The sequence below is a fragment of the Leiobunum rupestre genome, chromosome 10 (assembly GCF_980474605.1).
Source record: "Leiobunum rupestre chromosome 10, qqLeiRupe1.1.hap1, whole genome shotgun sequence".
Taxonomy (NCBI): Eukaryota; Metazoa; Arthropoda; class Arachnida; order Opiliones; family Sclerosomatidae; genus Leiobunum; species Leiobunum rupestre.
The window spans coordinates 17789687-17804819 of NC_143393.1; the positions used below are offsets into that span (position 1 = coordinate 17789687).

At 41.5% G+C, this 15133-nt stretch overlaps 1 protein-coding gene across 7 annotated transcripts in view; it reads left to right on the forward strand.

The window, feature by feature from the left end:
* LOC149924897 (uncharacterized) overlaps positions 1-12269 on the forward strand; it is a 110119-nt gene extending 97850 nt beyond the window's left edge. For 5 of the 7 annotated variants that reach the window (XM_090159757.1, XM_090159755.1, XM_090159753.1 and 2 more), the window contains 8 exons: positions 3272-3497; positions 3995-4220; positions 4699-4817; positions 5592-6279; positions 7222-7488; positions 8477-8605; positions 8679-10942; positions 11383-12269. In XM_090159757.1, coding sequence (XP_090015883.1) covers positions 3272-3497; positions 3995-4220; positions 4699-4817; positions 5592-6279; positions 7222-7488; positions 8477-8605; positions 8679-10942; positions 11383-11448 — 3985 coding nt within the window. In that variant the 3' untranslated portion in view covers positions 11449-12269. Of the gene's footprint in view, positions 1-3148; positions 3205-3271; positions 3498-3994; positions 4221-4698; positions 4818-5591; positions 6280-7221; positions 7489-8476; positions 8606-8678; positions 10943-11382 lie in introns of those variants that run through there. The other 2 variants (XM_090159758.1, XM_090159754.1) reach the window with 2 other exon arrangements.
* Positions 12270-15133: the final 2864 nt, after the last annotated feature.

Genomic DNA, 15133 nt, shown 5'->3' on the forward strand with positions numbered 1-15133 from the left:
ATTTTACATCGATATTGCCATGTCGCGACGGACTTGTTGCGGCTTACAAAGAACTGCATGACGCGTAGACCTAAGTCCATACGCCCATCTTAAAGTGGACTTTATTCTCTGACTAGACCCTGAGGAACCTGACACAAGGAAAAACTTGGGGCTGTACAGTTAAGTGATTCTCGATTACCCCACCATCGCGTTACGTGGAGTTTATTTTTACTCCAACGTAATTTAAAATCGAAATTCTTAAAGAGTTGGGTAATCGGATGTTAAACTTATCAAAAAACCAAGAATACCCAATTCCCCGCGTGCTCTAACAGTCGGTATAAAAAAGATGTCACGGACATTTAAATTTAAGTACACGCAATCCCCCCGATGTATTAACTATATTTTAAATATTAAATTTACATTTGAACAAATTTTTAATAATCTTGTACATTAGCTTAATAAACCCAAGATTAATTTAATCGAAATTGAATTTTTCGAGTTACCTGGTTTTGGAAATAAAGTAGCGGAACGCGAACACGTTAATTTTTAGACAAACTGAATGTTTGGAGTTACCTGGTTTTGGAAATAAAGTAGCGAAACGCGAACACGTTAATTTTTAGACAAACTGAATGTTTGGAGTTACGTGTATTTGGAAATAAAGTAGCGAAACGTGAACACGTTAATTTTTAGACAAACTGAATGTTTGGAGTTACGTGTATTTGGAAATAAAGTAGCGAAACGCGAACACATTAATTTTTAGACTTAAAATTAATTTCTCGAGTTACCTAGTTTTGGAAATATCGCGAACGAAATTAAAATATATGACAATAGTAGTTCAGAAATGATCAGTGTTTTTGGCAACACAAAATGGAAATTTTCCCATAGAAAATAACATGGGAATCTGACCAATTTTTGAAAATGCTTAAAATAGAAAATAGAAATAAAAAATAATGAAATAGTTCGAAATTAATTAAAATTTTTAAAGGGGGTACCCTTAAAACTGGTCAGATTCCCATGTTATTTTCAATGGGAAAATTTCCATTTTGTGTTGTCAAAAACATTTTTCGTTGCCATGGCAAACCCGTTGCCCATTGAATAAAATCCCTTTAGGATTTTTCATGTTACATGAAAGTCTACCAATCCCCCGAGTTTGAACAAAATCGGTGTGTTACACCTCGGGTCGTCTCCTTGTAAGTAAAATATAATATTCAACAAAGTCGCTCTTAATTTAGTCATTTTCTTGTCTATATTGTATGTCACATTTAAATACATTTCGTAAGAACTCGAGAAGAACGTTTTAATAATGGGCATCATATTTATATTTAAAACGTACAAGGGGTTTTTATCTTTTTAAATGGGTATACCAGAACATTTTAGATGGGCTATAATTATACTATTATAGTACTTGTTGCGGAGAAGAGAAAGCTGGCAATTACTCTTAGTTAAACGAGACCAAATGGACGTGTAAAAATATTTTCATTAATAATCTTAGGGCATTTGTTCTCGTTGCGCAACGACTGGAAAATAGCTCTGCCCTCGTCCCACGCAACGAAATAGATTTCATTAAATTATATTAGATTTAATTACGCAAGCTTTGGCCACTTATTGAAACCTCGTTATCTTCGGAAATTATCTTGATATGAAAATCGAAAAAGTCATTTACACGCGGGAAAATATTTCGATTAAGCCAAATTTTAGTCTGGTAATCCAGTATCAGTAATATTTTGCATAACCTGAAATCTACAAACCACAAGAACAACTCTACGTTGGACCGAAAACTTTAGATTTATCGTTGTTACGCATTTAAAATAAACGTGTACAGGGTTGCCACACGTCAGGGAAAACAGGGAATTTAAGAATGGACCTAAAAAGTCAGGGAAATGTCAGGAAAATTTTAGAATTTGTAAAAAGTCAGGGAAAAGTCAGGAAATAAATTTTATCTTGGCACTTTTTTAAGGTATTTCTACTCTAGATCTATGACAATTTCTAAGATTATCATTTATTTCCTTGAAAGGTTGGCTAATTTTTTCAACATTGCAATAACCTTTTTACTGAAATATAAGTACATTAAGATTATTAACTTCTGATAAAAGTCAAATATAAAATAAAAATTTGGCCTTAAAATGTCAGGGAAAATCTCTTAAAATGGTCAGGGAAAACAGGGAATAGTCAGGGAGTTTGAATCTCAAAATTTTGTGGCAACCCTGGTGTACGTCTATTATCAGGGTTGCCGTACGTCATGGAAATCAGGGAATTTAAAAATAGCCCTAAAAAATCAGGGGTCAGGGAATTTTAAGAATTTGTAGAAAGTCAGGGAATTCAGTTTTATCTTAACTTTTTTAAGGTAATTTTACTCTAGATATATGGGAAATTATCCTATTGTTATTTAGATAATTGAAGGGTTTTTCACGGTTTAAATAACTTTTGTACTGAAATAGAAGTTAATAAAATTCATTAACTTCTGATGTTAAAGTTAAAAACTCTAATTTTGGCCTTAAAAAGTCAGGGAAAATAACTTAAAATGGTCAGGGAATAGTCAGCGAATTTAAATCTGAGAATATTGTGGCAACCCTGATAATATTCTACATTATTTGTACGCGTATATTTTTAGCTTTTATTTAATAAAAGGGAATCGCGTTGAATGAAGGTGACGTGTTGAATTAGAATAAACACGCGATAATAAAACTTTGACCTATTTTTAAGAAAGCTTTTTCACGTCCCCATCCAAATAGTTGGTTGTCATCGCGACCATAAAAAAACCCCTTCATTTTTAGTAGCCTACCAATACGAATCTAATTGTCGTAGAGAAATTATACATTTTTATTATGAAAAAATTATAGAGTCTGGGTGCGAGACCAGAAGTAGTAGTGTGTTTATTTTCATTTTCGGTGGTGGATCCTTTTACGACAGGATTTCCACTTAGTTTACGTTGATGGACAAGAGACGTGTGGTCTGGGCTTCGAAACTTAAGTCCTTAATGAAGCATTTCCTGCACTCAATTGTCAGAGAACGCAAATTGCTTGTTCAACCTGCGACGAGACGCGCGCGCGATTATTCCTCGTTGCTCCTTTTTTAAAGTCCCCACGTCAACATCCATCTACATTAATTAGTCGCGCCGTATTTAAAGGGAGACTATAGCGGACACTCGTTTCATTTGGCCCTAGCAACGGCGGACGAAAAGATGCCGCGCATATACGTGGTTCTCGATTCCGAAAATAGCTCGGAGTAAATTTAACGATTTCAATCGGTAATTTATTATTCGTTAATTGTGAAAATATTAAAATTGTTTCAGGACTCCAATGATGGACTTGTTGGTGCAAGTGACGACGGCGAATAAGATCAGTCCCGGCGGCCACGTCATTCACATTCTGACCGACAGGGGGAAAGATTTCCTTCACTATAAACCCAGTACTCCCATCGGGTCACTAGACACCAATTGCGTTTACATCGTACCTAAAAGCTCAATCGTCGATCCTCCCGTTAAGAAAATGCCGAGAGTCGCCAACAAACCCTTTGAGGTAATTATTGTCTTAAGCAGCGTTCAGACTATGTGAAAATATGACGTTTGCGTCGATCGTGTCGGTTCTTTCAATTTCTTACACCGTTCAGACTTTTCAACAGAGACTTTAAATTTTCGCGCGTGTCGTTTACATTTTTTCATTTCGTTGCGCTCAAAAAGTTCATAGCAGGCGTATAGCCTTATGCCTCATCAGCGCTGACTCTGGGTAGTGGCGACCTTTAGAACCATCGAAATACTATAACCAATCAGAGGTGGATAAAAAATTATTTCAATTTTTATGCCGTTATTACTGAGCTCTGATTGGATGAACAATCACTTTTAATGTTAATCTCCGTGCAAGGTTGGTTCCTTTCTGAACAGTGAAATGAACGAACCGACGCGACCAACATAACCGAAACGACACGACCGATGCTCACGGAATATTTTCACAAGAAAATGTTTATTTCGATCGAGGACTTTTTTTTTAAATCGATTTCCTTTGATTTGACCTTGCAGCAGACGTTTCGACTGCAAGTCAACCTGCCTCGCGGTCAGTTAATGGTTCACAGGGTCAGTCCGCGTACAACGTTGTCCGAAATAAAACTTTTGACGTGTCGAGAAAAGAATTTGGAGGGGTCCCGATATCAAATGGTTCATCCGCAATTTCCGAATCAAATATTGGACCTCAACTCCACCTTGTCCCATTACGGGTACAACGAAATTAGCCTCATGTCTATCTCGAGTAAGTGCGCTTGCTGAAAGATCGTACTTGTAATTTAAATCGATTCGTGGTATTTTAGCGATATTTTTTTAGTTCCACCATCTTGCAGAAATACTGCGATTTTATTTATATTAAAAGTACAGTCTTACCAAACATTTGGTTATAAGATCGACTATCGGTGGGTCTTACCAAAGAATATAAAGCCCCGGGAATGGAAGGATTGATATTATTGGCTGCGCTAGAAACTTCCGGCAAAGCAAATCAGAGTAACCGGAAACGGTTACCGCAACCCGGTCTCTCTTTATAAACGAGAGGCGCAAAAGTTCCACTAGACGGAGCTACACCTTCCATTCCTGGGGCTTTATATTCTTTGGCCTTACCAAACATTTGGTAAGAAGATCGACCATCGGTGGGTCTTACCAAACATTTGGTAATAAGATTTAACCCGATCGACCTATGTATTCTGGCTAAACATTACTGTATGGGTTTCGCTTTGCAGATATCAACGCCAACATTCGAAATTCGACTTCCGACCTGATAGCCTACGCAAGTAGGGAAGACGATAAGAAAAAGAAAGGTGGTATCCTCGGGATATTCACCAGGAAGAAAAGCAAAGGGGTAAAGATCATTACATTTTCTTATCAGGATTTTCTGATTTAAATCATTTCGATTTGATTCAAATATTTTTTAAATCATTGATTTATATTACCTATTATTAAATATATGTAAATGTCCAAAGAAAAGTTTCTTTAGCGGTGCCAATTCAGAGTAAGCTAAATTAATTTAAATTTTAATTTACAATACCGTTTGGCAGTATTAATCAATTTCTTTCGTAAAAGATTGTTTAAGGCTTAGGTGGTGTTTTGTTAGTTCAATATCCTGATTATGGTTATAAAAGTGAAGAGACTCTTCATTAAATTTGCGTATTTAATTAAATACGCAAATTTTACGAAGTCTGTCTCTCTCCCCTCGTTTATAACCAATGATTGGTTAAAAATTAATAGGCGATAGCATAAATGGTTTTGGTCTTAGCTAACTTGTTAAAATGTTCCCGGAAATTCGTTTTAGCACTGCCAAGTATAAATATTTACCACAAAATTTGAAGTATGACTTTCTTTAAAAGTTAAACTTTTAAAGATTTGTTCAATGAAGCTGGAAATCGCTTGTTCAACGGTGAACTTTAAAGCAATTTTATAACCACGTGACTATTTGTAAATGTTTTTATCGTTTGATGGCGCTCAAAAGTTTCCCGAAAGAAATTTTACCCAGTATACCTTGAAATTTACGCTTTCGCCTATTAAGATCCAAAACATCCGATATAAATCAACGAAATAAAAACGACAACCCTCTTCCAATGATAATGCTGTACTAGTAACTATTTCCGCTTCTTAGAGTGTGGTCGATTCCAGTAGTGATAGTATGGATAGCCGAGGGGTGTCGCCGACCAGAAGCGACAGTTCCGGTAACCAGCGCTCCAAGACGACCATCAAGAAAAGACCCGCGCCGCCTCCACCTCCTCTGCAGAAAATCGAAGCGCAAACGGTGTCCAGCGGCACTTCGAAATCCCGCGCTGGCGAAGATCCCCATTTGGAAGCGGCCGAAGCGGCCAGTACCGTGTCGCACTCGAGACACAGCTCCGATTCCAGCGGCTACCACGAAGCTTCTTTGCTCAGCGAATCGCCGGACATCGCCGCCCAGGACATCTGCGGCGGAAGCGGAAGCAGCGGCTTGAGCACGGACAGCGCCATCACCACTCGGACAGTCACTCCAGTCAAGTCTGCCAGGAAAACGTCCAGCCCCGTCAAACCGACGCAGATCAAACCCAAACTTTCGGGGGCCGTGTCCGACAGTTCCCTGCAGTTGATCGGAGCGTCCAAGAAGAGAAGAGCGCCTCCGCCGCCCCCGTCACCCGCCAAATCCGAGCAGGGCTGCCAGAAGGCGCCGTTGACCCCGACCAGCTCGAACGAAATGGCCATTCCCGAAGAAACGACGGTAGAAATCTTACCCGAACCCACCAAACCTTCTCCGAAAACGCGCGGTAGCCCGACCCTTGACATTGCTGTCTCTGCTGCTTTGAAAGGTGAGGATCGAGCCCGGTTTATTGCTAAATTGGAGTTAATTTGGAAGGGGAGGGAGGGTTATTGCTGTTAGGAGCAGGCCCGTCTTAAGACCTTTTGGGGCCCTGGGCTAAATTATTTCTTAAGACCTTTGCGATTCCCAACGGTCAGCCTTTTTATGTCCGTTGTCTAAATTCAACTACACAATAATCAACCAAAACTTTTAATTTCAAAAGTATAACATGGGCCTACTGAAAATAAAATTTTTACTGACAGTGACTCGCTGTTAGGTTTAAGAAATTGTAGGTACCGTATGCTACGCGACGTAAATAAAAGATACATAATATTAAATGAGCGTAAATAATATTTAACCAACTAAAACCTTATCCCTAGAGTAGAGGCGGTATGGCTGGCCTTTCCGGGGCCCCGAAACTGGCTGGGGGCCCTGGGCTGTAGCGCATTTAGCCCATGCCTTAAGACGGCCCTGGTTAGGAGAGAACGATAAATTGATTTTGGGATTCAATTGAAATTTGGTGGTTAAAGCTTTTTCGTGTCAAAAAATACCGCGCTTTACGCGAAAACTTACGAGTATCTATTTCAGTCATCGAGTTGATAATAAACCGTAAAATTACGATTCAACTTGATGCCTGGCAAAGGATTTTATTTATCAGTGGTCTTAGGGGGTCGCTACGACAACTATATTCATAAATTAGAGACCCCTTAAGGTTCTGAAGCCTGAAGTCTTGTATATCGGCACGAGTGGTTATGCTTACCTTGATATTTAAAGATTGAATCCCAAGATCATAATTACAAATATTCAGCTACGGCATTATTAATTTTAGAGATTAGTCAATTACGATCATAGATATAACTTTATCGAAATGAGATTATAACAAAAAACCCATTATTTGTGTAAATTTGTAATTTATTTAAACTAAACTGACGTACGGAAACCTTTTCACCAGCAGAGAGCAGAGAAGTAGAAGAGGTTCCTTCCCATTCCAAACCAGTAGACACTTCCTTCGTAGACGGCTGTAGCAAACCAGATTCGAAACGGACCACTTCGGTAGAATTGCACCATCACCCGAAACCTTCGTCGGCCGAATCTTCCACCCCTTCCTCCCCAGTAATGGACTCCGGAATTGGACTCGGAGATTCCGACGACCATCTGGAAGAAGATCAAACGGACGACATGGACGAAGACAAGGAGGCCTTGTTTCTTCTTAGTAAAGGTGGGCTTGACCTATCGGAAAACCTCGATGATAATTGGTTCGCCGTTGGCGATTCTTTGAGCCCTCCCGTAGAGATTCGGGAAACTGTAGACTCTTCTTTGACTACTACTATGTCCTCTCCGGAACTACCACCTTCCCACGACCCGCATGCGGACGAAGAGAGAGACGTCTTCGTAGATACACTTCCGTTTTCCCCTCCTGTTCGGCCTTCTAGGTTTCTTCGTTCACTTCCCTCTGGAAAAACCTCAGAAACTGTTCTTCTCGAAAATAGTGCACGACCAGGTGTGACTGCCTTTTCTTTTTCTTTTCTCACTTTAGTTTGCACTCTAATTCTATTTACCTTCAATTCTGTTCACCTTCCACTTTCTCTCGAACACTTTAAAACCTAATTAGTTATATAAATAAATAGCCCTCAAACGAATTAGCACAGGGACGTTTCGGCACCGCTCAAACGTAGAAACGCTTATACCAAAAGCGACATAAGACCCAATTATACCTTCGCGCCGGCTAAAACATCTAGCGAGAGATAGTCTCACTATAGACTACTTAACCTACTAGTTGGAATAATAGTAGCAACTTTATATTTAGTCTATGGTCTGGCGCGATTTTCTCCACAAAATTCAATTTTAATAACGATCCCAGTTCATTCCCCTCAGTGTAACAAGCTCTCGCTGAAAGATTTACCTTTCTGACACACTTTTGGGTCTTGGTCGCTTTTGCTTGTACTCATCCCTCTACCGGCGAAAAAAATCGTAACTTACTGCTTGCGTGTGAAGGGGACACCCTAGTTTTTTGCGTCTGTTTTTTTAAATCGAAATTAATTCAAATTATCGTTAAGAGCTTTCAAGTGCCGCGTGGTACCCAAGTCACTGCTATTTTGCACCCGATATATTTAGCAGCACCGAACCGTCCTTGAAAATAATTAGTCGAAGCTCGAACAAAGCGCCATACGCTTGTAGCAAACGTATAACCTAAGTTTACTTAATAGAAACATTTGTGCGCCAACCGAGTCTGACATCCTTGAGAACGATAGACGACGTGCAAAACTCTTTCGACCTGACGATTGCCGAGGCCGAGAAGGTTCTAGAAGAAGAAGAAGAACACGAGAGGAGACAAAGTAATTATACAACTTTAAGCAAGACTATGAACTTTTTGAACCGAACTAATTATTCCCATTAACCTTTTCTTAGGTCTTAAAGAACAAGCCGCTTCGAGTCTTACAAAGCAAACTTTGGTGGTGTCTCAACAGCAGATACTCTCCCACATTGAAGCCGCCTTCAATGCTGTGGAAGAGCAAGCCAACGAAGATCTTCCAGCGTCTCGCGAAGTCACGGCCGACGACGATCTGGGATGGGAATACACTATCCCAGAACCTCCTCCGGCATTTAGGAACGACGAACCGGAAGAAGAAACCGACGCGCCACCGGTAGTCCGTTCCTTGTCCTCGTCTCCATCGATCAACTTGCCTTCTAGCATCGCCCCGTCTCTCGAAGAGCCCCGTTCCAGCGTCAGTTCCGTTAGCAGCGATGGTCCACCGCCCCCTTTACCATCTTTGCCTCCTCCCGAGTCGACTTATCCTCTTGAAGAGACTATTTCCGAGGAGGAAACGCGAGAGTACGCCAGTTTGGAGAGTCATTTCGCGGCACCAAAACTGAGAAGACCTCCCCTTTTAAATTTCACCATTGGATCGTACAAGAAAAGCGAAGAAGATATCTTCGGAGACGTCAATGGTTGTGGTTTGCAGTCCGTACCTGAAAGCTCGGAGTTGAAGAGCTTGCCCGAATATCAAACTCCGTCGAAAGATAAGCTAGAAGTGAAGAATCTGTACGTCATGGAAGGCTCCGTTCGCGGGGTCAGAGGGCAGGTCAAGCAGAGATGCGCCGAGATGGCCGACACTGGGTCTTCGCCGGCCTTAATCGGCAGGTCCGCGTCGATGCTAAGTCTGGCGCCGGTCAAAAAAATGGTGGCTAACAACGCTCCCGTCGCGATGAAGCCCAAAGCCGTGCAGAGAGCGAATTCAACCGCCGAAAGTATGCGCAAAGCGCAGTCGGTTCAAAATTTGAACGGAAGCGACGAAGATCTTTCCACTTTGGATTTGGAACAAGAGCAAGCTCGCCTGCAAGAAGAGTACGCCAAACTTCACCAACAGTTCGTCATCTGGAACCAGCAACTTCAAGACAACCAGCACGTCCTCGAACGGCAAAAGATCGTCCCTAGTGTCGCTCTTCCGCCGGTGAATGGAACGAGCGTTGTTTCGGAGAAAACAATCGGCCTCGAAGTCCCCTCCGTCAATCGCGACAGCGAGGCTGTGAAATCGCAAACTCTTCCCAGGCAAAGGCCGAAATTTTCCGCTCAAGTTTCGGTGGAGGAGAAACGAACGTCGACTCTGGAAAGGCCGCAACGACCGAAATCTCAAGTTCTGGCTAACGTCACTATTGGTTCCTGGCAACAGAGGAAATTGGTTGAGAACGGAACGTCGAAGACCCCTTTCCAGAGCGTCGAGAATTTCAACAGGGTAGGCAACGCGAACGGTTTCGCGGCTGAGGAAAAACAAAACGGGTATCATCAAAGTCAATCTAAACCTAGGCCAGTTTCGGTTCATTTGGGCAGCTGGACCAAAAACGGTCCGGCTTCCTCGGCTTCCGCTCAAGACGAAATTGACGTATCTGTTCAATCGAAACCAAAGATAGATGTCCAGATCAGCAATTTCAACGTCAAGTTGCAACAACAACCGATTTCCCTAAGAAGTTCTTCCAACAAAACCAGCTTCAAACCTCCGGAAGTTAAACAGACCTCCGCTAGTCGCCAGAGGTTACCGCCCGAAGCCAGGAAAGAGGAACCATCCGTCAACGGAACCGCCGGCGCCCCAATCAACGCCGGGGAAGAATCCAAACCCGTCGCGCCGCGAAATGGTCAAGTAACGCGAACCAGTTCCAGTAGTGCCTTCAAGAAATTCGTTTTCGGCGCCGACCAAGAATCGCGAAGCGATACTAGAAATAGTAGTAGCAGTAAAACTGTTACTTACCTCAATGGACCGAAAGAATCTGTTAATGGGGAAACCAAAACCATACAGGTTAACGGCAAAGCACCGGTAGTCACTAACGGCTTTAGGCCATCCTTCACTGTTAAAACAGCGCCCAAGGTTGTGGGCTTTAAACCCGCTACGGTGGAAGCCGTCTCTTCAGCCGCTACTAATACTACTTCTAATACGAACGGAGTCTCCGTCAACGTCATGGCGACGGCGACGCAGTCTTCGAGCAACGCCCCACCACCACCCCCTCCCCAACCCCAAGTGCCAATCAAAATCCAGAAACCAGCGGGAAAAACGGTGGTAACATCGGCCAGTCAAAAAGGAAACGTCAAGAAGGTTTCCAGACCAGTTGTGCAATTAGACCCCAGGGAAGAGCTCATGCTAGAAATCAGAAACTTTGGCGGGAGGACATCACTAAGGAAGGTTAGTATTTCGACGCCCTACTTTTAACCCATCGAAAAGTTGGTAATTATGTTTCACATAAGTGTGTTGGTTTCCTATCTTCAACGAGGGCTTGAGCCATGCCGAGACGGGTCACTAAACGTAGTAACGATTCATTCCTCTCGCGACCCACAGTAATTCAAGCGCAAGACATAATTTAACCTTAAATTAACAAAAACATTATTCATTGGCATCGATTGGAAAATTTCATACACCCAGGCGTAGAACTGGCGTGTGATAATTTATATCTAAGTTGAGCATTTTTCTCACTAGAGGGATTTATCTTTGTATGACGTAAATTCTACGTCACTTCACGCGTGGTTATCGGTAATTATTTAGACTAACCAACAAACTTGTGGAATAAAATTTTTAACTTACGTTGACACTAAGAAGTAACGCTCAATACTCTGTTTTTGTTTCAGGTGTCGGTGAGTCAGACTAACTGGCAGCTAAAAGTTCACGGGGCCAGTTCAACTGTAACTGCTTAAAAGAAACAAAGCTTCTTTGAACTGACATTTTATTTTTATATAAATCAAAATATATGATTTAGTTGAATAGCGCTTCCTAACCCGGCTAGCTGTTAAAAATTGGAAGGAAAGTGTCCTTTCCAGAAGCTAGTTGGCTGAAAATCGCAATCTGTAAGAAGGGAAAAAGCAATGTGTATCCTTTTTATATAGTGCCAGAATCGTTTAAGACAAAAAAACGACATTTGTTATATTATGTATACTACGTTAATATTAAATGAATAGTATTCAGGGCCCCAACTTTTCCTCTACTTAATTAAAAACCAAGAAAATTTAATTTCTTTCAAGTGATAATAATCGAAATTTAGCCCCCTCCCCCTCCTTTGCCCCTGTAATTTGACTTGGCAATCTAACGCTAAACGATTTATAAATTTTGTAAATATCTTATGACAGCCGAGGCCATTGTATAGTGATTATTTTTCGCCTTTCCCCCCTTTAAGAGAAAAAAACCGAAATCTTAGTAATTATCAGTGTACATATTTTCCCTCTGTACAGGTAGTATATTTATTTGTTAATTGGGAAAAAGGAAAAACTACTTTTTTGGTTGGTAACTGATAATTTTGTTTGGGGGGAAATTGACAAATAAGATGAGTTACGGTTTATGAAGAAATTAACAGTGAAAATTGGCTTACTGTATTTGTTATAGTTTGTGAGTTTTCGGCGTAGAAATGTTTTATATATAAAGGCGTCTATAGCGTCAGTGTCTCGAGCCATACTCTGTTATTCTGTCATAAAAGTTGTTTCTTATACCAGATTAAAATAATAAAATTGAGTTTATGCCTCCACGTAATTTAAAATTTCCTCATTTGACCATATCATTAGATTATCTTTTAAGAGTGCCAGATTGCTGAGACTAAACGTAGCAATGGTTACTAATTTTCATTGGTCATCAATCATCTTGCTAACCAAAGCATTTTTTCTAAACACTTTAGTACTCGTAAATTAACCTAAATTAATCAAAACGATACGATAAACTAAACCTAGCCGTCTATTCCGAGATTTTCATAGATCAATGAAATTGGAAACCGTTGTTACGTTTGGTCGTTTCTGAAAAATCTGGGTCTAAATCCATTGGCTCCACCTTTTCTGTACCTCGTGATCTCCAGTCATATTCCGGAATTTTAACTGCGCTTATTCATTTAATGAACTTGAGTGATTTCAAGCTCCATTTGGATGACCGTTTTTAAAATGAAGTTGTAGATGTCCATTCAAAGTTGTAAAGGGGTAATGATTTTTGAATGACTTTGTGATTTTTGGCAGAGGGTGAAAACATAAACAAATACAATATTTTCCACAACAGATATCCTCTCCAATAAGCGTCTTCTCAACACAACCCAATACTACTAGCGCTGACTTTTTAGTTACGTCACTCCCGGTACAACTGATGCCAGGTACTTAAATTAATTTTTTTAACCTAAGGCACCACCTTAGGTCCAAGTCATATATCGACTTTTAATGCCTTTAATTCAGGTGGTCAGGATAAATTGCGTAGGCGGGTGGTGGAAAGTCCTTCATTGCACCCACATAAATTTTGATTCTCAGTGACCCCTGGCGGTGAAACTAGCCCCCCTGGCGGAATATCGCAACAACACTAATCGCAATCTGTAGTTTTCCATCGGGCTAGTCAATTTTAAAATTTTCAGAATTTTCCCACTGCCCATTTGGTTTCCGCCACCGAAAGAAAAGTGAAAACTCCCATTTTCGTCCATGTTGGCAGAGGTTTTTCTCAAAAACCCGCAGGTACCATTTCAAAAGGTTAACGACAACTCCTAGTACAAAACCCCAAAATTATCTTCTAATTACTTTCACGCGTTGATCTCCGCGCAATTTAAAGAAAAATTATTTTCAAATTTAAAAATAATTTTCCTAAAATAGCACAAAACCGTCAAAGTTTTGGGCTAGCTTTGGCTGTAAAAAAATAATTTAGTTTTTTGTACAAAAATGTTTTCTTCGTGTGCCAGTATTATAATTCCGTATTACATTTGAAAATTCAATGTTCGAGAATGGCGTTTCCTTGTGCACAAGAGGCTGTGAAAATGAGGTGCCATTCAACCTGACGAACTTTTCCTAGTACACAAGTGCGCTGCGGATTGAACACTTCTACAAGTGCTGGTAGGTCAAAAATCTGAAACTTCAGTTTCCGTTCTATAGGACATGTGGTAAAGAATATTTGGGTTGACCCTTGTTTTACTTTATTTTTTTTGGAAATTACAGAGAATAAGAATAATACTTTATTGTCAGAATAGAAAAAGTGAAATACACTTATTGGGCTCCTGAGTACGCACTTATATTACGTACACCAAGCATTCAAAAACAATATTAACATAAAACAAAATAATACAAAACAAGATTACCAACACAAGACAGAGATTAATTAAACAGGTCGAAAATAACGACCAATCCTATAGAACTTAAAGTTTGAAATTTTAGACCTACCAGCGCCTGTAGAAGTGTCAACCCCGCAGAAGTGTACTAGGTGAAGTATCGAGGCCAAGGGCGTATTTAAGGGGGGGGGTTGGGGGTTGAAACCCCCCCCCTCCCCGAAATGCTGATGACCGGGGGTGGGGTGCCTAATAAATATCAGTTAAACTTCCGTCAGCACCCCCCCCCCCTTGAAATTTTCCCTCAACACCCCCCTGAAATAAAATCCTGGATACGCCCTTGATCGAGGCTGGACCACGGCGTTGCCTTCCACCTCAAGTGTATAACCTTAATTATCTGGTTCCATTTCATCTTCGCCCTATAACTACTTAAAGAACCTGACAAACCGCCATTACCGAACAATTAATTTTCTTCAGACGAATCAATTGAAATCTCTGACGAGGACCAACTCCTCGAAGACTACACTGAAAGCACATGAAAATAGATGATGAAATCGAGGGGTAAGACACTCAAGAACTCAGGTGTACATTTGCTATTGGAACTCTTATGAACTCCCCTGAACTCTAGCGAACTCTCACGAACTCCCTCGAACTCTCCCCAAACTCCCGCGAACTCTCAAGAACTCTCCTCGAACTCCCTCGAACTCTCCTCGAACTCTCCTCGAACTCCCTCGAACTCTCCTCGAACTCTCCTCGAACTCTCCTCGAACTCCCTCGAACTCCCTCGAACTCCCTCGAACTCTCCTCGAACTCTCCTCGAACTCTCCTCGAACTCTCCTCGAACTCTCCTCGTACTCCCTCGAACTCCCTCGAACTCTCCTCGAACTCTCCTCGAACTCCCCTCGAACTCTCCTCGAACTCTCCTCGAACTCTCCTCGAACTCCCTCGAACTCTCCTCGAACTCTCCTCGAACTCTCCTCGAACTCCCTCGAACTCCCTCGAACTCTCCTCGTACTCCCTCGAACTCCCTCGAACTCCCTCGAACTCTCCTCGAACTCCCTCGAACTCTCCTCGAACTCCCTCGAACTCCCTCGAACTCTCCTCGAACTCCCTCGAACTCTCCTCGAACTCTCCTCGAACTCTCCTCGAACTCTCCTCGAACTCTCCTCGAACTCTCCTCGAACTCTCCTCGAACTCCCTCGTACTCCCTCGTACTCCCTCGAACTCCCTCGAACTCCCTCGAACTCCCTCGAACTCTCCTCGAACTCTCCTCGAACTCTCCTCGAACTCCCTCGAACTCCCTCGAACTCCCTCGAACTCCCTCGAAC